General features: G+C 40.6%; 1 protein-coding gene across 1 annotated transcript; it reads left to right on the forward strand.

Annotated features, from left to right (window-relative positions):
- Positions 1–1,992: 1,992 nt before the first annotated feature.
- On the forward strand, positions 1,993–20,055 carry sptlc3 (serine palmitoyltransferase, long chain base subunit 3). The gene is made up of 12 exons (XM_058652423.1): positions 1,993–2,250; positions 4,613–4,804; positions 5,618–5,772; positions 6,321–6,469; positions 9,314–9,438; positions 10,666–10,759; positions 12,527–12,632; positions 13,898–14,117; positions 16,186–16,312; positions 17,961–18,096; positions 19,406–19,535; positions 19,626–20,055. The coding sequence occupies exons 1-12, from the start codon at positions 2,155–2,157 to the stop codon at positions 19,686–19,688; spliced, it is 1,593 nt and encodes a 530-aa protein (XP_058508406.1). The 5' UTR covers positions 1,993–2,154; the 3' UTR covers positions 19,689–20,055.
- The last annotated feature ends 4,767 nt before the right edge of the window (positions 20,056–24,822 follow it).

The following is a 24,822-nucleotide window of genomic DNA, read 5'->3' on the forward strand; positions in this document are numbered from 1 at the left end:
GATATATACATTCAATAATTCATTGTGGCCTTGATAAGAATGTTGTGATGTTACACACTCGTGATATCAAATGACATCATCGGAAACATCTTCTAATGTCTCAAGTTAATGATTAGACTTGCACTTGCATTCCACGCTACAACTTCCCTTTAATGATATCAACCACAGACGCACAGAAGCTCTCCAAAAAGCTAAAGGTTGAAGTGAATATTCAAAGGAATATCCGCCTTACACTGTAACACCTCACAAAGTGAGCCAGAAGAACCACTGGGTAGGCTTTGACCTTTTACTAACAAACATTTATCGTCTCTGTCCAGAAAGGAACATTTTAACAATGCAGTAGACACCAAACTGTCAAAGGACTGCATACAGAATGGAGTTTACAAGTCTATCTTGATTTGACCTATGCCATTACCGGTGTGTGTGATTTATGGCATTTTGGCAAATCATTAACTATGAAGACTTACTACAACAACAGTTTCACCAATGTGCACTCTTACAACAAAAGCAGAGTGTCTCTGTGCTGTGTACAAACAATGTCAGAGTAGCTGTGCTGTGTGTCGAGCCCTGGATTGTTATACAATACTCACACTTAAAGGTGTAACATGAAACATTAACTCCTGAAGTGTATACAATGTCTTACACTTACTGTGCATTTGGGACAGCAGTTTAGCACAATGAACACGACTTAAAACGCTGAGAAAGTGCCACCACATTTATTATTTGTCACAATATCATCTGATTTCATGATATGTAATCTGAATGCCACTGGATTACACAATCTGTAGAATACTGTCACCCTTACTTTGGTGTGTACTACTACTACTACTACTACTACTACTGTATCACAGCTGGACTAACCATTCACAAACATAAAGGCATAAAGTACACCAGCAAACAATTTTGTGAATCTGTAACTGTATCCTCAGAAGTGTAGATATACACAAGAAGACTTGTTTGAGTTGTCAAGCAAGTGCAGTAACCCATAGTTAGCTACACTCCTGGAGAAATTACTGCACCAACTTATTGATGTATTGCGACATCACTTTCAAATAATCACATAGTATTAACGACATGCATCTATCACAGGTAGATCATTGTGCAGAAATTAATTGGCCTGTGTGATTTCTTGCAACAGTCTGTACTGTTGCAAAAATATGCTGCTCTCCCCACACCCAACCGCTTAGCCTTTACTTGCACTGCTACCACTCACAAAGCCCAAACAGTACAACATCACACAAACCCAGTCAGCTCCTGAACTCATGCTTTCACCCTGCTTCCATGTGGCCACACAGATAAAGAACTATTACGTGCAAAAACAAAAGCAAAATACAGAATCCCTCAGTCATCACTGCCCTCAACAAACTCTGACAACTATGTACTCCTTAAAACTGTGTTGCCCGTTTTGTACGTCACCTTTGTGAATATAAGAAAATCTTAGAACATGTTTGTGATTAAGTTGATCATGATGATAGGCCACGGTGTGACCACAGGGGAGCACTTCACAAGTCTCTCAAGAAAGCGTGTTGTAACATACACCAAGATGTCAATGGTTATCATACAGAGAAGCAATATTATGTCAACAAATCGAAAACAGACACAACCAGTTCACTTCATTAGTGCTGCACTGCCTATAACTCTGTGTTAATGTTCAAATAGTCAGATACCTATCTATCTATCTATCTATCTTTTGATAGTGATGCAATAATAGGAAAGAAACACAGCTGGCTGGGGTGTTGCTGCATGTGATTTGTATGTCAAAAATCAAAATCTACATGCAACAGGTGACTACTACCATCAAAACAAAATGCAATATTATAACATGTTAATCATGTGTGCATATCATTATACAATGCAATCTCTTCACAGTCTAACTCGCTACACTGTGAAGTGAGCGTTTCAAGACCGTGCTTTGAAGTTTCGCACTGGGATAAAAGGAGAAGAGGAAGGCTGATACAATTTTTGAAACCAATATCGAAACCCAACTGATTCTCTATTCTCCTTTTCAGCGCGCGACAGTTCACATGAGGCAGAGGGGAAGCAAGAGAAGGAGGAAGTCAGGTCACCTCAGTGACTTCAGCAGACACCGGGCTACACCTGACAGCACAAACACAGGAGGCAGTCGCTCACTCACTGCTGGGGCTTTCAGGAAACATGGCAACAGCCACGGCCAACGGCGGCTCCATAACAATTATAAACTGCAAGGGACTGAAAGATATCAAGAAGAACGGCTACTACAACCACAGAGAAGTAAGTGTGTGAGTGTGTCATGTGTTGACAAAGACAGGCGTGTGTGTGTGAGTGAGCACCATAGTACGCCTACGTAGCTTCCTAGCACGCTTTCTTCCACTTTTTTAAGAGACAATTATTCAGTAAGGTTAATTTATGTCAACATTCGTCAGTATTTACATGTCAGGGGAGACTGTGGGTTCGGGCTCCCAGTTGTGTTGTGCTGTGTTGGTGATATAACGATAACACATTTAAAAATAACTTGAAAGTTTCCTACACGAATGAAACTACTATACCGTGATTTCACGCTTAAAAAATGTGGCTTTTGGTTCATTTTTCGAAAAGAACAAAACGTGAAACAGGTATAGGTGAACCAATGACCCCGCCCCGAGATTCCTCCTTTTTAAAGTAGGGTTTAGTGCCCTCAGGGTAGTTATAAAGGTGCGGTCTGTTTGCCTTTGTTTCAGACAAAATTGCAAATTGTAGGTTTATACTTACTATTCATAATATTGACCGGTGAATTACCTGATGTATTAGTTGTTACATGTGGCTGGTAACCTGGTTGGTTTGTTTTAGTCTGTCTTCTTTTTTTCTTCTTCTTCTGTTAAATACGTTTTGGAAGGCTGAAGAGGTGCAATGCTGCCCCCCACAGGTCAAAGTTCCCAATCATTGTTTCGAAGTCATAATTTGTTTGAGTTTTTGTTGAACACAGATTGAAGTTGCAATTCATTGTCATCCTTACTGTCTGACAATTTTTTTTTTAAGGATGAGACAATACAGACAAAACAATTGGAAAATCATTGGATAGGATAAAAAAAACCCGTAAAATTATACAACCCAAAAAATAAATGTTTTACTAAGCCGAGAATAAAAAATGTGCATCACAAGCAGTAACAGCATGTTAAATGAGTCACTTGTTGGCTGTTTATTTCTTCTTTATGGGAGCAGAATATGTGTGACACATTATGTTTGTAAAATGTCTGGATATGACTATAGTCATTTATCTGCACAAATGTTTTGTCAATAGTTCTGTAGTTTGAACGATTTAACACAAATGTGTCGCACTGATATTGGTATCGGTTGATAGTATACCCATGGTTGTGACATCAGAATTGGCCATGAAAAAGTAGTATCAAGCCAAACATAGATATGCAACCCTACTGCTACCGGAGGGTTATTAAAATGCAACCCAGTAACTTCCTTCACACATAATGGATTTACTAAAAGCAAAGCTTCCTAAGACACTCTTGTCACTGATCAGACATTCTAGACCAGTGGTAGCTGTTGAAACATAGAGCTAATTAACATGTGACACTGCAGTTTCAAGTGTTGGCCATTTTGTCCCTAGTGGTTTTAAAGCTATTGCAGGCTAAACTGTCGCTTTTGGTGCCATCTCTAAATAACAGATATGTTTCCATTTTTTAGAGGTTGGAGATATTCTTGTTCAAGGTAGACAAAGACCTTATGCATTCTGGAAGTACCTCCATAAAACCACTAACTGTATCATCGATTTACAAGGTTGTGATATCAGAATCAACCCATCACTTTTCATTTTCTAGTAATAATAATGTGCCACAGTTAATTGCTGCTATAGTGCAGCAACTTCCTTTACCTATGGGTTTACTGAGCAAACCCTCCTGAGACTGAGACCCAAACATCCTAGTCCAGATCAGTGATTACTGTTGCAATATGAAGCCAATTAATACTCGACACTGCAGGTTGTTTTAAGTGTTACAACTGCAGTGCACTCTCCTGCCCTCAGGTAACAGGTATTACAGGCTGAACTGTCTTTTCTGATTTGTACATTCCGGAAATACCTCCATAAAACCACAAAGCAACTCTCTGTCTGGAAAACAGATGTTAAGTGACTCTTCTACAAATGCCTTACATAAAAACGAGGTTCAAAATAGGGAGTATATATTATAGTAGTCCTTTTCTTCTTATTCAGACTTTGGTAAACGTGTGTCAGCCAGAGCGAGCTTGACCAAATACATCTACAATCTTAGCTGTAACCATTTTTTGATTGAAACATATTACATATTCTGATTAATATGGGATGTCTGCTTCTTAAAGATGAATGAGACTATAAACTCCTTGTAAACTCTGTATTACTCATGGAAAGAAACTGTTTTTCAAGTGCAATTGGAGTCTTGGTATATCAGCATGTCAGCAAAAATGGTTTATCTGGTGTCATGTTGCTTTGGATCATCCTCCTTTTCTTGTTGTAGTGTTGAATATGTGTCACTGACTTATGGAAGTGCACCAGTATTTATTAGGTTAATTGATGTATTAACTACAACCCATTGCTTGTATTCAAACAGTATTGTTTTCTTTTGTATCATCTGCACTGTAAGACAGCTCATATAGGCCTCTTGTCATCTAGAAAAATGGCCCTCGGACTGGCGTTCCCTCCACGGAGCACAGGAGGGAGGCCTTTGAGCAGCCTCCCATGTATGTGGCTGTCATGACATACGTGGGCTTTGCCCTTGTCACCCTCTTTGGCTACTTCAGAGATTTCCTCAGAGCTGTGCGCTTAGAGAAGCGTCACCTCGCCCAGGAAAGAGAGGAACAGAAGGTAGGTAAAAAGCATATGAAGAGGCATATTGACATATTGTTGTGCATTTACACACACTGTAAACACACGTACAGTATGCAGCCAGACAGCTGGTAGAAAGGAGTCGGCATGCACATTTTATTTTCCACGTAATTATTTCCATTTTTGCCGAAGCCCTCCCTCTGCCATCTTTCCTTTCATGTTCTTCTGCACCGCAATGTTGCCATGCAAGGGACAGGACACCACAGAGAATATCTGTTGCAGGACCTAATTAAATCTCAGAGGATTCAAGTTCTTTCTTTGTTACTGTGCTTTAGATTCTCGATTACGTCTGACATTACTGCATAAACGTGCCGCCATTAAAGTACAGTAAATATGTAGTTGTTAACAATTTGTTTTGTGCAGCTCTTACGAAAAAAAACTATAACCCAGAAAAGAAATGGAGTCCACGTACAGTATGTAGATGGATACAACAAAGCAACCTCTATCTATTTTGCTCCCTGTGTTAAATATTACTCACATTATTACATCATAGTGTTTCAGTACCGAGGTATCAGCTGAATTTGATGAGAAATCACCTGTTCTGATGAAATGAAGAGACAGACACAATATAATGAACACATGAATGGACTAAGGGGGTTGGACGTTTGCAGCAAATAATTACTTTTCAAGTTAATCTTGATCAAGACATGGATTTTTATTGTTAATTGTATAAGCCACTTATATTAAAATAAGACCATCATTTCAACACTATGGTTGTTTTACTCATTTTTCCCACCACCCTGTGGCATTCTATTTACTAAAATTGCTTCTTCTTTTTTTCTATTTCTTCAGAATTTTGTACCACTTTATCAAGATTTTGAGAACTTCTACACTCGTAACCTGTACATGAGGGTACGAGACAACTGGAACCGTCCCTTGTGCAGCCTACCAGGACCTGTCTTTGACCTGATGGAGAGAGTGTCTGACGACTACAACTGGACTTTCAGGTATTTTGTCCTGCGTCAAACAGCACAAAGATCTTCTGGAGATAAAGACCAGTCAACTGAGATTTAACTGGATACATTTAGCTCCTCCCAGATGAACTTACAGGGGAAGATGGAAGAATGTGAAACAGATTTGTTATCTGTTAATTTGAAGGACTTGCCATTCCTGAGTGTTTGAGTTTCTGAACCACAAAGGAGATTTCTCTGTGCTGCACAGCAGGGTCAGGAAATAATATATTATACATACAAATATGAACAAAATCATCAAGGAAAGGAAATTACATTATGAATTGGGAAAGTGGGGTAAGCATGGATTACAGGTTCAAAGAGGTTTAATGTGACTGGAAAAATTAGAAATGGGCCACTCATTGATGCTGCTTCTGCACACAGTCACTGCTGTTCAGAAAACATTGTTGTGATTGCACTTTAAACGAACAGAACTCCAATGATGAAGTGACCAGTTTATGATTATTAGGTATATTTTACTGAATGTTGATCAATAAAGTACTATAAAGCATCTTATCAAGCCTATAATGTCAAATGCTTTGCAGGTTAACTGGACGAACAATACACAACGTCATCAACACGGGCTCTTACAACTACCTCGGCTTTGCTGAGAACAATGCTGATTCTCTGAAAACGGTGGCAGACAATGTGCAGCAGTATGGCGTTGGAATTTGCAGCACCAGGCAAGAAGTAGGTGAGGTCAATGTAACTTGTGCACACGTCACATTAAGCCCGTCTGATTAAGTAAAATGTCCACTTCAAGAGTGAAATTAGTCATGTTGCTGGTGTCTCTTCTGCCTCGTTCACCATGTGCATCTATTCTGAAGGTCTCTACAGACCCATGTGATAGTAAAAAGGTTGAGTATCCAACTGGAAATCAAACTCCATTTCCCTCATATCCTGTGCCATCATTTATTTTCTTTCTTGTGAATTATACTGCCCATTTAATTATCTCTCGGTGGCTGCAAATGTAAGATGAATTATTAAACCTTTTTTAAATTATGTACCATTTGAGCATAGGCTGAGACCATTACATGCTGCTCCTCGCTGAGTAGTATGGGAAGTCGTACCGTAGTGGGATGTAACATCATGAAACACCGTGGACACTAAGGAGAATGCTAAAAGAACATATGTGATGGAATTGGACGGCAAATCAACGATCAGAAAGTGGCATCTCTGGCTTTAGATGAATTTTGAATGGAGTTTTAGCCTCTGAACTTTAACCCTCCCTCTGATGGTGTTTAAGTGGTCATATGTGCCAGGATTATAGCAGTATTGCAGTGGTGCATCCATGAAATTTGTGTGCTTTGTGTTTTTTGATCCTTTGTTAAACATTCCACATGTTACAAGGACTGTTTTAGAAAAGTGGTTGCTTCTCTTGTTGTCAAGTGTTGTGCAGCTTAATTTTCTGTTTATTCCTGAAACCAATATCTGCAGAGCAGCAGCAGAAGGGGAGCTGACATACAGGCTCAGTGTGAGTTGAGTCAGTGCGTAGTGTTGCATGATAACAGAAGTTTCACAAGAAGAGTGAAAAACGGATCATTTAAAGGGCATGTGATCGTTGGTTGTACGTTTGTTTGTCAGAGCCTCTCCCGCTCACACACACACACACACAAAGACACTCACACTCACACACAATCCATTATTCATTTGATTCATTTATTTATATGTTTATTTCTCTTTCAAAATTGGACTGTTTTTCCCTTCGTTTGCAATCTGGATCTCACTGACGGGGTTAAGGCATAACAAGCACTTCTCCCAAAAGACCTTATTAAACATTAATTATTAAAGATACCAATGTCTCTGTGGTAAAAGTGACATGATCGTCACCGATGCGTTAGTACACATGCAGCAATTTGTATCAGTGGAAAGACCTCAGAATCTAAATTTGACTGAAATATGTGAAAATATATATTTTATATATATATATAATATATATTTTCACACCTCACTCTTTTCTGTTCAGTTTGTCAAGTTAAAGTTACCAGAAGCTTGTGACTCACAAAGTGCAATTTAAAGTAGGAAGATACAAAGTGCACTGAAAACACACCTTGTGAATAAACACATATGTCAAACATTGACAGATTTGCTTACTGTTACCACATTTCCGCCATTAACATATATACGCATAAACGCATTCCAGCAAAAGACAAATCAGTTAGTGTTTGTGCTGTATTTGTCTAATGGTTAACTCTTAACTCCATTCTCTCCTTTTTGCTATATTTTAAAGGCTTGAAACGAAGGCCTCGATTTACAATGAAAATGAGAAAATTTAGCTCTGAGGTTTTTAGAGGGTTTTTAGAGCACAATCTTTATTGTCTCTTTTCAACCATGACAGGAGTTATTAGTTAGCTGTCCCAGCAGCAAAGTTTGATGATTTTGGAGGAAGGGAGGTGACCTTGGTAATACAGAGGGTAGGCAGTTGTATGTAATGATGTATATGACACTTCAGTAAGCAAAGAAAGCTCTCAGGGCATGATTATGAAAATTAACCAACCATCAGTTTTTTTCGTCTTGAAACATTCAGTTTGTTTGAATGTTGTAATGTCTGCTGTCATTCGTTAGCGACTGATGGAGTCATTATGACCACAATGTTAAGTAAGCATGCAGTCAATACATTGTGATCATGGGAGTGCCTGAATGACGCGTCAACAATTTAATACCAGGCCTCGTTTTCATTACTGCTGGTGTCTTAATTAATGTTTTTAACTTTTAAAAGGTTAGACGAATAAGCATAAAAATATATCCTTCCTGACATTTTACAATATTATTTGCATGATAGTAGTTGTCACCTTAAAGTAGCGCTCTCTAAAATACTGAGAATGAATGTTGTAATACACTGTAATAATACTAATACACGCATTAGTAATACACTAAGTCCACGTTATAGTGACTAGCAATTAGTAATTAGTATAGTATAGTATAATACATACAACTTATATCCATCCATCCATCAGAACATCTCACAGCCTCATTTTCTATTGCACACAATTATAACAGTATTGTTTTTATCAGCTCACCACAAGGTCAGTCACTGAAAGAGAGAGGGAGTCTCTAGAGTAACTTGAAAATCTTATTTTCATTGCACACAATAGGAGAAAAAACCCACAGTGTCAAGCGGCGGATTACATTCTGATCAATTTTCCTAATGAATTCAGGTCCCGAGCAGTCCCAGCCTGTCACACTAGGTTACAACCAAATGCCTCGGCCCCAAAACGTGGAGCAAAATTGTTTTAGTCCTGGCAGGACTTGGCCTTGATATTACCTGAGATTCGAAAATGTAGCTGAACCAAATTACAAAACTATCACACCTCGAGTCTATATACTGTACATCTCGTGAAATATCAGAGTGATGAGAAACACTAGCACTGTGTGTGCAGGTAGTGGGTCTTCTTGCCTTTTATCAGGAGGCATTCATCTCTGTCAGAAGATAACAAAGACGAGCAAATCCCTGGCATTGGAGGGCTACCTGATAAATGAACAGGTACAGTGATCTTGTCACACGGACAGTTATCCTTTTATGATCTCTGTCTTGTAGGTAACCTGAGCCTCCATGAAGATCTGGAGAAACTTGTGGCCAGTTTCCTTCAAGTGGAAGCCTCTATGGTCTTTGGGATGGGTTTTGCCACCAATTCAATGAATATTCCAGCGCTTGTTGGCAAGGTATGTATTATTTTTTTTTAATCACACTTAATATCACTGCAGGAAATCTACTACATATTAGTATTACGCTCACACAGAGCAACAGACATTTATCTAATTACTAGCTTTTGTTCCTTTCTTACACGTGGCCTAAATTAATGAATACATTTAATTGCAAACTCCTACTCTCATAATTAAGATCATAATGAAATATAACAGTAGCCTGGAGTACAAGGCTCTAGGCATACAAATCTGCTTTCAGATACGGCGATAAGGAAGGGCAAGGTTTTTTAAAAGCAGCACTCGAGGGGATGATTACCCAAACTCTGGCCTGATGGCCACAAGTTACCAGGGGCAACACACAGCATGAATTTCTTTGATTGGACTAGACAGGAGGAAGGGGAGGTTGATGGTTTAAGTGATAAGAATGGGGTCATTTATGTAGCTCAAGAGGTGTAGCAGCCCCCCCTTAGGCCCACACCTCCGCAATAATCACATGGTTGACCCACACTGCCCACACTGCCCACCCTGTCCTGCAGGGACAAGCCTTTCCAGCACAGGCCTCGCTAAGCAAGCAGAGTGGCAGCTGCTGGTAGACCAGAGAGCAGGACTGCTGCACCCCAGGCCAAACTGAGGGTTTCGCTCTCTGAGACGGTGTCAACATAACCTGCTACAAGAGCTCATTCAAACTAATGCACCCAAATGCTTGGAGCAGTCACTGTTAAATATGTTAATGGAGTGGAGAATAGCTGAATTCATTTGAATGCTGATTTTTATGGCATGTAAATCACTATGTTCTTCATAATGAAAATTGCGATGCATCTCATTGTCCAAACTTCATTAGACATGAAAGTGATGAAAATGACAAACAGTGCATCTCATACAACGAGTTTCCTGCTCAGAATTATCATTTAAGGAAGTAAGAGAAATTGTCCCACACAGATTCTTTTTTCAGAACAAGGATGCTAAATAAAAGCACAAAGAAAACAAACAGTCCTATGTTTGAGTGGCACAGACTGCTCTGATTTCCATTCATATATTTCACAGCAAACACTTTGTCATGTTATAGTAGGAACAATAACAATTGTTCTCTTCCGTCCATAATCAAACATGATTACCAAATACGTTAGTGCAATCTATATTCAGCTGTGTTGTGGACTTTCTGTAATTCATTTTGAATTCAAGGATGCAGAAATAAGCTGAATGTGGTACATTTTAATAAGGTCTGTTGTCTTTGCTGGTTTTTAGGGTTGTTTGATACTGAGCGATGAGCTCAATCACACATCTCTAATCTTAGGGGCCAGACTGTCAGTAGCCACCATCCGGGTATTCAAACACAACGGTAAGTCCGCTATCTGTTTCATGTGAACATAAGTCGCGATGACTCTGGATAACAGAAACACGACACACAGTCTTTGTTTAAATCCCAAACACTAATGCAGTCATATTGTTTCAGTTTGCCAGCATTTGCTCCTGGCCCGGTATTTGTCGGATCATCAGACAATATGTCTCTTATGTGCTGAGATTATCTGTAAATGCAGTGCGATTTTCTGTCTCAATCCACTGCTGCTCACAGTATTCAATTTTACTTGTATTCACTCCAAACTGTTGCTACTGTGAGAAGTCACATTCTGTGTTTAGAGCAGCTTACATTGACAATCATGGCTGTGTTTTATCCACGAGCATCAGGACAGCAAAGGTAGCATCTTTCTTAAAGATACCCTCTTTTTTTTTTTCTACCGTAACGTCAAATGTCCTTAATTGAATGGATTATAAGGGACAGTTATTGGCCTTGAATGAAACAACAGTCATTGTGCTTGCACTGGCAACATTCCCTGCTCTTTCAGGAGACAGGACAAATGAGCCAGTCCTCTGGCAGCAAATGTATCCTGACAGGTACAAGCAGAGTCAGTTATGGGTCTTCCAAGCAGATCCCACAGGCCTGTCTAAAGGCAAAGAGCCCTCAGGCTCCTGAGCAGTGGACCCCTCCCTGCCTCTGGACCCCAAGGAACCAGAGACTCTTTTATTAGTACAAAACCCAATATTTACTGTCATAGTTACTCAAGTCAGCTAAGCCACAACAAATTCTAAATTAATTTACATGAGGGTAGAGGCTAGAGCGATCCCAGCTGACATAGCAGCGCCAAAACACACACAGATGAACGGTTATTCCCATTCACACTCGCACCTACTATCATTTTACAGTGTCCAATTAAGCCTATGCATGTTTTTGGACTATTGGAGGAAACTCATGAACCCAGAGAAAACCCACACTCACACGGGGAGAACATGCAAACTCCACACAGTTAAAAAAAAAAAAACAATTGTTATTGTCTGTGCACCAAAGCGAGCCACTGTGGATTCCTTTCATTATCAAGTTTCCTCAGTGCTGATACAACGTAAGATTTCTAAAGCGCTGTTGAGTGGCAGGAAGTGGTTTTATCAGAGGAGCGTCTTCTGCCTCGAAAGCAAACCTGTTTTTGCGTGGAGGCAGAGCTATCAATCATCTCTGACAGATTATTAGCTAAAACAGATTTATTCCCTGCTCGCCTGGAAATGGTTTGATTGCAGTCTTACTTTGAATAAAGCTCCTTTATTGGCTACAGCTATCCAATACTGCCATCTGCTGGTGAACAGCTGAGGATCATTTATACTGTAGTTTCACCTGAACCTGGTACAAACTCAAACAACTTCAACTTCAATAAATGCCACAGGGAAATTATTATCATAATCTTAAGAAAACATGAACAGACTTCTTGGCCAAAACCAAAAGTGTACTTAGCTCAGTTAGTAATTCACTCTGACACAGTTTGTTCAGGTTCACACTAACATCAGAGGTTTTTCCTGTGTGTGGTTTTGCGGAGGGTGTTTCTGTCAGGTTAAAATGAGCCGTGTGCATTGTGTACACTGTGAACTCCCTGTGGAATTTCTTTGCCTTTAGTTGTGCGTTGCTTAGCTTAGTTTGATTTTATTATATCACTGCTCTGTATAATGTATATGTGCTACGTGATTTCCTACGCATGAACTAAAATGTTAATGTGTCAGTGTGCATTAAGGTCTTTTTTTTCTTAATGTCTCGTTCTTAATGTCTTGTGTCTGTGTTTGTCAGATATGCACAGTCTGGAGAAGATGCTAAGAGAGGCAATTTGCTCAGGGCAGCCTCGGACTCACAGGCCGTGGAAGAAGATCCTGATCATGGTGGAAGGCATCTATAGGTTAGCTCTCAAGCCACACACATAATTTACTCTTTCTCGCTCTCTTTCCTTCCCCCATTTATTTCTGTGTCTCACTGAGTCAAACCTGTATTTGGGGTCAGCTGAGTTTTCACTCAACTGAGTATGGCTATTCAGGAGTTTTTGAGCACAGTCCTGCAGAGCCGAACTCTGGTAGAAATCTTAATTTGTAACCTGAGGAGAGCTTTCAGTCTGTGTTTAGCAGTCCCTGTAATGGTTTCCTTTGCAACCTCTTCCCTCTCCAACCTTGGAAATCAGCAGGCGTGCGTGGTTGGTTACTGTCTAATTACTGGAAAGAGGAGAAAGGTGCCTTGTGTCTCTCCTGGCAGTAAGCTGTCCTGAGTCTGAGTGACCCTCTCCATCTGCTCATTAGCTCCAACTCAAGGCCAAATGAAGCCACAGAGATCGACCACAGCACCAGCTCCAACTGTTTATTACGGCCGTTTTCTTTGCTCCCTTTTACCATTTTATTGCCCTAAATTCCCAATATTGTTTTTGCTTTTTGTCAGTGTGATTTCTTTACAACACGTTCAGTCTGCACTGAAGTTACATTATGACAATCCGCATTAAAGGTAAAGGAAAAACTTCAACGTGACCGTCACTTACTATGAGCACTGTGATTAGTTCCACAGCAGTCCTGGTTATTTGAGAGACAGCTTGATTGCACATCACCAGACTGCTTTTTTTCAGGTAGTAGTGTGTAACCTCAACTCAGACATTGGAGAGAAATACCGCCTTTTGGTACGGCACTGATCGAATGCCCCATCTATCATCTTCCAGTAACATCAAAAAAAAGCTTGGATGGAGGAGTAAGCATACCTTAGCTACTGTATATCCTGAAACTGCCTTTGATGTCCACATCAGTCCTGGTGAAACCCTGTCTTATGTCATTTGAGCTGCTCATGCTTTAAACTGTAGCAAGGAGAGCAGGTCTGGGATTGCTTCATTCCCTAGCCATATACTCACTGAGGATGTCTATTTGTATCCTTAAAAGGCTTGCATCAGGGTGAGGAAGAGATTGCAAAGAAGTGGGAGTAAGGTAAATGAGGCCAACAGAAGATTTCTTGGAAGATTGGAGCATGTCACTTTATGTAATATGAATTAACAGAAGCCCAAATGCACTGCAGTAAATAAAGTGAGATGGGGGTGGGTGGAACAAATTCTTTTCGTTTTACATGTAAGAGTTTGGTTTGTAATTAATGAAACGCCTTTGCTGTTCTCTTTGTATGTGTGTTGTCTTTCATTAGCATGGAGGGCTCAGTGGTGCGATTACCAGAGATCATCGCTCTAAAGAAGAAGTATAAAGCATATCTGTACCTGGATGAAGCCCACAGTATCGGAGCAGTGGGGCCATCAGGTCGGGGCGTGACTGAGCTGTTCAGTGTGAACCCAGCTGATGTGGACATCATGATGGGGACCTTCACCAAGAGCTTTGGAGGTGCTGGAGGCTATATCGCAGGAAAAAAGGTACATTTTTTGTAGTCAGTAGTGCAGTAAAAACAAAATGTGCATGTTTCGTGTTCCAGTATATCTTACATTTTTATACTGTCCAATGCATTTATAACCAAGATCTTTAAAATTTTCGTCCACAAATTTATTATAATCAGGATACTCAGACCACTGTGTCACCTCAGGTCTTTTGGTTTTGACACACTGATAAGAAACAGCTGTCTGTACTATACCAACTATATCACAGTTTTCATTTCACCCTGTTAACACTGGCGTAAGATGGGGTTTAAAGGAACATTTAAAATGAAAGATTAGGCAACTTAATTGCACTGAAACCATTCTTAAAACCAAATAACTGAGCTGACTCCCTTGTACACTCCTGGCAGTTTTACAACAAAGTGGCAAACACACTCTCTGGGTAACAGCATTGACCTATTTGGCTGCTAAGCAGGTTAAAATACATTGCACGACATTTCACCCAGGACTCAATCATACCTCCCACACCTCCCGTCGCTCTCTCATGTCCAACAAATGTTCCCCAAGCTGTGACTCCGGGCCTTTTTAACTCTTTTTTTACTCCATTAAATAGTAGTACACTGTAGTACATAACCACATCAGTTTTGTGGCAGTTGATTAGACAGCATCAGAGGAAACAGCCACGTTGTTTGAATTAGGTATTTACTGAGGGACCCTTCCTGCTGCTGCCTTATGTTGGCTCAGCTCTGCTTTGCCTAAATAAGAAGGTAAAGCTGGCAGAGGGCCAGCCCCTTCTTGTGGCAGGCGTCGGAACTGCGCTCCAGATTTAACAGGATGACTCTTAACAAGCATGATAATGTTTGAAGTATGAACACTCTGCCTGGTTTGACAGCTGGCTGTAGTAAACTCCTGAAAGAAAAAGGGAGAGCGAGAGAGAGAAAGCCTTTAGATTTGACGTAGTTGTTGTTGTGGTGAATCCCCCAAATCTTACATTAAGTAGATTGGAGCTGACCAATAAAACAACACTTTGCAGATGTGTTCTGGAAAACAGTCATGATATAGCTATTTTATGAGAGAACCAAAAATAAATAGCCCGGTAAATACACTCAAAGCTCTAATTCACTTCAATCTTGCAAAAAGGAGACGTAATTAATTCACCCTTTACTTAAAGCCCAGATTCCACCTAAAAGGTTATTAAATACATCCATTGCGGAACTGGGTATGGGAACGTGTGTGTGTGTGTGTGCTGCTCTGGCACTGCTCCAGCTCTGTGGCATTATGGACTTCTATCACCACATCAGTTTTGTGGCCACAGTGTGGCTGAGGAAACACCGAACTGTCAATCCACACTCTGCATTTCGGACATGTTCTCTTAACTGGTTTATCTTGGTCGCACCCGAATCCTGCAGGGCCCTAAAGCGGTGAAAATCCCCAGCAGTTAAACGAAAACAGATGTCAAGTTGTTTCAGGGTTCTTGTCCTACGTTTGAGCATTTCCCCTAAAATCCCTTCCCCTTATGTGTGTGAGGAAGCCACAGCCGCCGCCCAGTGAGGACAGATGGCAGTGAGTGGAAATGGTGGCCAGACGGCATCTCCGGCTATGTGTCATCACCCCGCACCCACTGGCCACCACACAAGCCACTGAGCAGCAGCCCGTCACAGCTCCAGGCCAGCTCCCAACCTCAGACCACTGACACACACACACATATGCTTGGGACCCATGACCGAATCAGTTTCTTGAAATCCTGCTCTTCTCTTGACAACCACGAGCAAAATTAATCTCCTGCTGACATTTAGGTATAATGAGCATGACAGTCCTAATTCTGCTCATTTCAGCACTGGTTCCTTCTCAAATTAGTGTGCTGGCTCCTTCAGATTGGAGAGCAGGAAAGGATTCAGTTATTATTTTAGTCCATGCCAAGGAAGTCATAGAGTGACAGAAGTGACGTCAAGTATCTTAATTGATTTCCGGGTGTTTTTCCTCACTTGTGCTCCAAAAATACAGGTTTTTACAGATATAATACACATGAACAGTATTTCTATTTATTTAAAAACTCTGTAAATGCACAGAACTTGCAGAATACAGTATAATGTGTGTGTTGTTATTGCAGGAACTGGTCGACTACCTCCAAAGTCATTCCCACAGTGCAATATATGCCACGGCCATGTCCCCACCTGTCACTGAGCAGGTCATACGTGCCATGAAGTGCATTATGGGAAAAGACGGGAGCACACAGGGTGAGTATCTGAGCATGCTGGCTTTCCATCCAGTCAATGTCACAAGCAATGTGAGTCTTAATGTCCACATACTTGGCGTTCTTCACACCGACAACTATCATGTCTGGCTTGTAAAACATTTTTACACCTTTGTTTATCTTTTATGGAAACAATAGCAAACTAAATAGTGTGGACCATATCACACAAACAGCTGCTTGGTCAGAAAATTTGGTAACAATTATAGTGGTCTGCAGCAGTGGAGGGGGAGGGGGGGGGGGCGGGCAGTCCCTGAGCACACGTGACCCCTACGGAGAGGAAATCATTTTCATATGTTTGTTTTGAGGAACGTTTTACCTCTGAAAAGTTTCTGCTTCAGACACTAAGGCAGGGAAGTAGTCATTAGTCCTGATACCGCTGCAGCAATTCTTCTTCACTTATTGTAGCTGTAGTAGAAGGAGTATTATTGGGAGCAATGTTGCCCAAATCTATGGACCTCAAGTGTGCGCACAGTAAGCCAAGAGAAACCGTCTCTGGGTAAATTGTGTGGCATACAAACATACAGAACATGTTTGAAGTATGGGGTCATTCAGGTTAATCTCTTTGAAGGCGTTAAGCCCGCTCAGCTTGTGTCTCAGGGTCGAGGTTTATTGTAGATTCATGCCGAGATTAGTAACTTTCTCATCTGGTCCTGAAGCAGACATGCTTTGGATGTGACGTAGTTCTGTGAAATAGGTGTTGTGGAAAAATCAGCCTCGACCTGTCTGATGGAGTGGAGGGAGCGAAGCAAACACTGCAGTCTTCCTCTGAGTCTTCCTCTGTTCTCTCCACCTTCCTCTTTCATGTTGAATTTTGCACTCTGAAGAAAAGTGATGTCAACAGCTCGGAAATGAGGGAAAAACTCCACATATTCTCACCTGCCCATATGATTTGTGTCTGACAGCAGGGTATTGACCCCCATGGCCTCCATCTTAGCCGAGGAATCATTTACAAAATGGGGCCTGTGCTTTTTGGCAGATGCCAGAATGTTATATCTTCCACCACTCTCTCAGTTGAGATAAGGAGATTTAAAGTGCTCTCTCACAACCCTTTGAAGGAACTGCCAATCTGTTCCCAGGTAATCAAAGGGAAACCGAGCTGTGTTCCAAAGTCGGAGCATGCCAAACTCTGCTGCAGCCGTGGTGTAACTAGGTTCCCCGGAGATTTTTGTTGTTAGGGAACACAGGGGTTAGCGGAACAGTCAGCATCTGCTGACTTTGATTTTTATCCCAGATATTTACTTTTTGTTTAATATCTGGCATATGTGAGCTGCTTAAGTGTTATTTGTTTCCCATTTCGGTCATGGCTATGCTCCAGAGGCAGTCCACGGTCACTCATTTAGTGTTAAATCCATCGTAACCAATTTGCAAACCCTTATTTTGGCGACGTGCGTGTGCATATACCATGCTGTCAGGCAGACAAAACTGAACCATCTGCTGGTGCAGCTGAGGCGCAGTCTTGAGTGAGTTTACAGTGGAGGCTGGTATGGCCCAGATGGTGTGAGTCTCAGGTATGAAATGCGAGGCACATAGAGCATGACACACTACATACATTAGCTACTGATAGGAGGTGATTTTGGGATTTCATGCTTTACTCATTTATAACCGCTGGTGTCCTTTTTTTTTAATTGGAGGTATTACTCGCATCCACCAACTGGCAGAAAACACCAGGTACTTCAGGGCCAGACTGAAGGAGATGGGCTTCATCATCTATGGCCATGATGACTCACCTGTGATTCCAATCCTGCTCTATATGCCGGGCAAAGTGGTGTAAGTACTGTATATCTAAGCTCTCACACTGAATTCACTCACCTCTTTTCAAATAAGGTAATATTATAATATATAGTATAGAAAATATAATGAATATTGTTGCACAATATTGTATTAAGTTTAGTTCTAAGAGGCTAATTCAGGCCAGCTCATTGTGTGTCATTCCTAGGACATTTGGAAGGCTGCCGTCTTAAACACACCAACGTTTCCATGAGTCAGCAGTGAGTGTAGACCATGTCAGTGCAGAGTCACTGTCTGTGAGCACTTAAGAGGCAACATCAGGTATTAATTATTTGAGACCTGTGATCTTTGAGCCACTCGGGTGTAATCAATTGGTTATAAAAATGTCTTTCAAAGCCAGTCCCTATTAATAACCATGACAAGGAATGAATGTGTCTACACTGAGATCTGACCATAGACTGTATTTAAAAATGGAACTAAGTCGTCCGGTTGCAAAACTCCTGCTGTATGAAGCGCCAACCGACGCCATGCCAGTTTTTAAAATTGGAAGTTCCAGGCGTCAGGTGGATGATACCACTGGTGTCCACTCATATGTGCCACGTTTTATTGTCTATTTTCTTCCAAATGGGAACAAAATGTACCTTGCGTTCTATTGCAGAAGAGCTGAAATTTTTAGATTTGGAACTTTACCCCGCAGGAAAATGTTTACACGATGTGAGAAATAGGCTAATTCTGATGTAGATCTTTTAATCTAGGACAGCGAGTATAAAAGGGGTAATTGTGTGTCAGCATCTGTACAGAGAACTGCACACATGTCGATGGTCATCTGAAATATGCACAACTGTCACTTTGAACTCTGTAAATTGTCCACTTGGCCACAAAGTGACAGGTCGTTCATTGCCTGGCCTCAAGTGACGTCAAAAGGTACCAGAGAAGATGCCGCTTGAACCTCTGAGAATTGAGAGTTATGTGCGTTTCATGTAATTTATTGTGCTTTGCAGGAATTATCACAAGTCATTTAGGCCGCACATCACAACCACACAATTAACAATTTGGAAGGGCCAGAAAGGGCCGCATTCTTCATGACTTTTCACATCATGAGGCAAACGGCTGGCTGTCTCATTCTGAGGCGGATTGTGTGGCCACTTAAAAAGTTCAGAGGTTTAAAACCGTGAAAAATGTGAATCGCTGAGTGCGATGACGTCAATTTCAGTTGCACTTTGTACAGATCCTTGTTTAGTGTTCAGATGTATGAGAACCAGCAACGTTTTGGACTGTTGGAAATTGTATTTCTTTAACTTGATTATTGCAAAAACAAAGTGACTGTCGCGTCTTCTTGTTGCTGCAGAGCTTTTGCTCGAGAAATGCTGGAGAGGAAAGTCGGTGTGGTGGTCGTCGGCTTTCCGGCCACGCCGATTACGGAGGCTCGGGCTCGCTTCTGTATGTCCGCGTCACACACCAGAGCCATGCTGGACGAGGTACACACTCACACACGCCTATAATACCGACACGATACCTCCAGTTAAATGAAATTCATTAATTCAAGTGCTTCGCTTTACCGTCCTCAGGTGCTGCATCATCTGAACGAGGTGGGAGACAATTTGTGTCTCAAGTTCTCGCGACAAAAATAATCCTCTTGGCCTGACCTCTGTGATGACACGGACTGTGAGCTGGGCCGCTGAAATGACCCCTTGACACCTTCACTTCACAGTGTCAGAGTGTCCGTTTAAAGGCACACAACTTTGAGAAACACTGGTGTCTCGCTGCAGGAAAAGGGGGCCAAATGTTTGGCAGCTGTTTATTTTTTTTGTTTGTTTGTAAAACATTGTGATCTAACGGAACTCTCAGCTGTGCTACTTCATATCTGAACACGTTTATTTTGTCAGTACATACATTTTTGGTTTCAAATTTTGAGATATTTATCTTTTTATATTGAGACAAATTAATGTTATTTCACTTCAGGGAGTCCTTTCAATAAATTTAGACGATTATATTGTTCTTTTAGTTGCTGATATTTATTAGTTTATATGGAGACATCACACAACAGCGCGGACCATTAAACTCACGAAATATCCAGCAACACCCGAGTCTCACTGCAGAAATGGGGCCAAAATTTTGCCTGCTGCTTTTTTGTTTGTTTGTTTGTTTGTTTGTTTGTTCGTAAAACACTGTGATTAAACAGAGTTGCGTTTCCTCCAAACTTTATTAATAAATGAAAAAAAAAAAAGATTATTTGTAAATACATATATGAAATTGTTGCACAGGAGCTGCTATAATAGTTTTATACTGAAACCGTTTCAGACTTCAGTTTGTCAGCACATTTGAAGACTGTTTTAATAAATTGATATTGATATTGAAATTCCACTCGTTGTAATCATACGGTCTGTGTTTAGACACTGAAAAGACACTTTTTTAATGGAGGCATATGCTTCTCATAAAGTAGTGTGTACCACATAGACGATGATGTACACTCAGAAGAATTGAGATGTAATGTGTTGAGGTTTTTCCTCTCCGGTGTATGACGGCACTTCTAGAAGTTCAAATCTGCTGATTTAAATTTGACATTTTTTAGTAAAACATTTTCACAAACAATAATTTCCTAGCACACGGTTATTAATATTATCCACAGCTGAACTGACTGTTCCACAGTGAAAATTCCTCTCACTTTGACGCCACTTTTTTTTACCTCCTGAGTAAATGATAACCTTCCGCTTAGTAGTAGATCACGCAGCAGTCGTTCCTTTTGACGTGTTAATAAATACTGGGAACTCAAGAAAAGGTCTCAGGGCCTGTGTTGTTGGCGAGACGGCTCATATTCACCCAGGTCTTAATTGTAGATGTTTCCGAGACCTGCTGTTCTCTTTCAGACACAAACTGCATAACAGTTGTGAAGGTGAGAATGCAGTGAATACAGCACTTGAGCCAACACACTAACCTAGTAATTAGCACTGAACTCTACATTTTTGCGGTATGAGGTAATCATTTGATTAACACTGGGAGATTATAGATGGATAATGTTCTGGCAGCGCGTCAGATCGGATCAAGTCGACACTCGTTTCCCCCGAAGACATTAACGTGTTTGTGTTTTTGCCCCCGCAGACGATATTGTGATAACATTTTTTCGCATGAGGGAATAAAAATGTGAGACGCCATCCTCAGGAAACAGCAGACACAAATGCAGCATAAAGGAAGTTTAAAAAAAAAATACGTAACTCACTGTATATTTGACTAAAAGTAAGAAATTAATTGAATCAATGGTGGATCCTTTTGTAAGTGAAAGTTCACATCTGTCTCCCATCACCAGAAACAATACAAAACCATTTCTTAAATCCTCAAATCTGTGATGTCATGCAAGTGTACTGTTTCATACAGGTTTGGACGAGACGGGGAAAGGTTGGCCTCAAGTGTCGCAGTGGGTTACACACTCTGTTATTAGTACTTTCACCTCTAATTCTAACTGTGGACACTGTTAAACTCGATGGTCGTGGTTTTGGTTTGTCACACAAGCACAGTTTGAGTCTGACCTGTTGAGATGTACCAGTGACATTTACATTTAGAAAAGAATGACTTTTTTTAAGTGACATTAGGTTTAAAGAGGACATCACAGGTATAGTTTATTTCTTTTAAAGGTCCAGTGTGTAGGAAATAGTGACATCTAGTGGTGAGACTGCAGAGTGCAACAGACTGAGGATTTCTCCTCGCTTTTACTTACCAGAAACGATGTAAACACTCTTCTTACTCCTCCACTCTGCCACCCTTTTCTTTCCTCCATCATTTTTGTTTGTTTATGCATCAGGTTTATGTGGGTGGAGCCGGTTTTTTTTTCTTCATTCGAATGCAAAATGCACGTCCGTAACATGGCGGGGTGACGTGGTGGCTTCCGTAAAGCTTCTATAAAGGACTTCGTCTAAGAGAAGAATACACATTTGTACAAACAGTTGTATTCACTCTTGGCCAATAAACCCTCTTAAATACAACACAATGGACCTTTAAATCATTTTATACCAAACTTCCCTCCAAGCATTTCAGCAGAAGTGGCAAATGGCCTGCGCTGGCATTCAAAACATCTGTGCAGCCAGACTACTGGTGGCAAGGCCCCAGAGACCTGCCTTCCTGCACCAGCCTCTTTTGAACTGCAGATCCAAATACACTGTGCTTATTGGAATGGCATGTAGCTGCTATTCGGTCGGGGGATCCTCTGCTTCGCCCCTTTGATGTCCACCACTGTGTCCAGAGCAGGCGAGCCATTTTCAATGATCTCTGGTTCCCATTTAGACGGAGATTTTTCTGTTTTGGAAAGTGATTTTTGAAGTGAAGCAGACAAAAGACAGATTTACTTGCCTGGAGTAAGTAGGTAAGACAGAAGACTGTGATGGAGCCTCTGATTAATACAGAATCTGAAATGGAGCGTTAGATGTTTGTTTTTGACCCGATAGGTCAGATATTAGTGACACAAACTGAGGCATTTTCATGTAGAGAAGGTGATGTCTGGCAACATTTTTCAACAAATGCTTACGTTTACTCCCAGTGTGTTCTGGCACACATGGGCATCACATGGGAACGTAGCGGTTCTTAGTTTTTCAGTTCCTGACTTGACCAGACTTCTAAGGATTACATTGTGTATGACACAGGGAGCTGACCCTTGGGTGATTTGTCTGTTATTCATACACCGCTCAGCCAAAAAAGTGTCACACACACACTATCTGGACTGCCTTTATCTTTGATTGCGACGTGCGTTCACTGTGGCATCGGTTTGATAAGCTTAAATGCATTGTCACGTCAAGATTGATTTCACTCCACAGTTGAACTAATTTTCCACCGACTGATTTTTTTGGGGGGGAATTTATGGTTGAGTTAAGATCCCGGTGCCAAGTCTCATTCAGCACATACCAAATATTCTCAGAAGGGTCAAGGCCTGGACTGTGGTGGCAAATCTATGTGCAAATAATGTCTCACGCTCCCTGAACCATTCTATTCAATTGTTTTCAGTTGTTTCGTTGGTCTAATTTCCAATGCTGCTGCCCCACTGTTGTGATTTTTACAGAGCTATGTGCAATATGGCCTTTAATATAAGAACATATAAATATGAATGTGGTATTAATGTATACATGTAAACTTAGGTAGATAATAGATCATATTTTATTATATATTTGCTGTGAATAGGCTACTACACTTCTGATTTGTATATAATATAATATAATATAATATAATATATATAGAAAGAATAATGAGTGAGTGGGGAACATGAAATATGGTCTTTTTTCTTTCTTTTTGTCTTTTATCTTTTGTATGAGTTCAAAATAAGTTTAAAAAAAATACATAACAATTAAAATAAAATAGCATGTGTTATGTTTGCGCACAGTGCACAGCCAAATAAGCAGCAGTATTATACATTATTGCACAACTAATAGTTGAAAATCTATGTATGTAATGTATATATATATATATATATATATATATATATATATATATATATATACACACACAGTATATATTGACTTCAGAGGTGTCAGAAGGTTTCAGAGACTGCCTTTCTCCCCCCTGTGCCTCATGGTTCAGTGCAGCAGCAGCAGCAGCAGCAGCATCCCCTGCTTGGTGCATAATTTGACACAGCGACCTGTCCTTTGAAGGGGACAATAAAAGGACTCGCGAGGTTTTAATCACATTAGGTAGCATTTGTCTTGCTTTAGTGAAGTGTCACAGCACCTTCCGCAGTCTGGTGTTTTGGTTCCCGAGTGAAAGAAAAAGGCTGCTGTACATGTCAACAGGAGAGGCAGACCTCCTGTTAAGCGCCTCCGGTCATCGTCTTCCTCTGCGCTCAGTGCGCTCAGACTCACCAGTGAGACCAGTGCAGTCTCCGGGGACCACCAACGTTATTGCTCCTGTTTCAGAAAGTCCTCCCTTTGGTTCTTTTTTTCAGTGCCATTTCAAACCTAAACATATATGGTTCAAAGTTTCAACAAAGTACTGTTTGAATGCAACTTTAAAGGACTTCTATTAATGATTGTAGAGCAAAATCAAGTGACTGCAGGTATAAAAGGTCTCACTTGTCATTGTTATTTTATTTATATCACAACAATAGTGTTTTGTGTATTTTTATTGGAATAGCCAAAGAATGAGTCTTATTTGCTTATTTGGTTTCCATATGTCGAAATTATTTGACTGTAATCTGTTTCAAAATTCAGATTTAAGACTTGAAGAGCATTAACATTAAGTGGATTAAAAGTTGCACATTGCCCTGATAATGGTGTTAATCTATGGTCCCATCTATCATTTCCTCAGGGCAGAAAAATCCTAGTTTTGCTCAAATCTGGTAAAACGCGTGAATACATGAACATTTGAATGTGCACTGTCCCTTTTTTAAATAAATAAAATGACTAAGTATAGTGATGTAAACCTTACAAGCTGGATTATTATGATCTTAAATTGGGAAACATACGTTCTGTTTGTGTGTTTTGGTTAAAGAGACACATATCTTCATGTTTGATATGATACATGATATAGATTATAGGTATATTAAAATAGATAAACTTAATTTGGTGTTGAAGTTTTTGGGGAGGACTTTGGATGAGAGGGACTAAAGAGTTAAGCAGGGGGAGGGCGCTGGCGCAGGGGGCGTAGAGTATAAAAGCACCTCAAAAACGCACATCAGGAACAGCGTGTGCGTCTTTTTGACCAGTGGGTTGATGCTGTGTGACTTGTTCCCTGCAGCAAGACTTGGTCTCGCTGCGCTCACTATCAGCAGCAGAATGGATGATTATTGTT

The sequence above is a fragment of the Solea solea genome, chromosome 15 (genome assembly GCF_958295425.1).
Source record: "Solea solea chromosome 15, fSolSol10.1, whole genome shotgun sequence".
NCBI lineage: Eukaryota > Metazoa > Chordata > Actinopteri > Pleuronectiformes > Soleidae > Solea > Solea solea.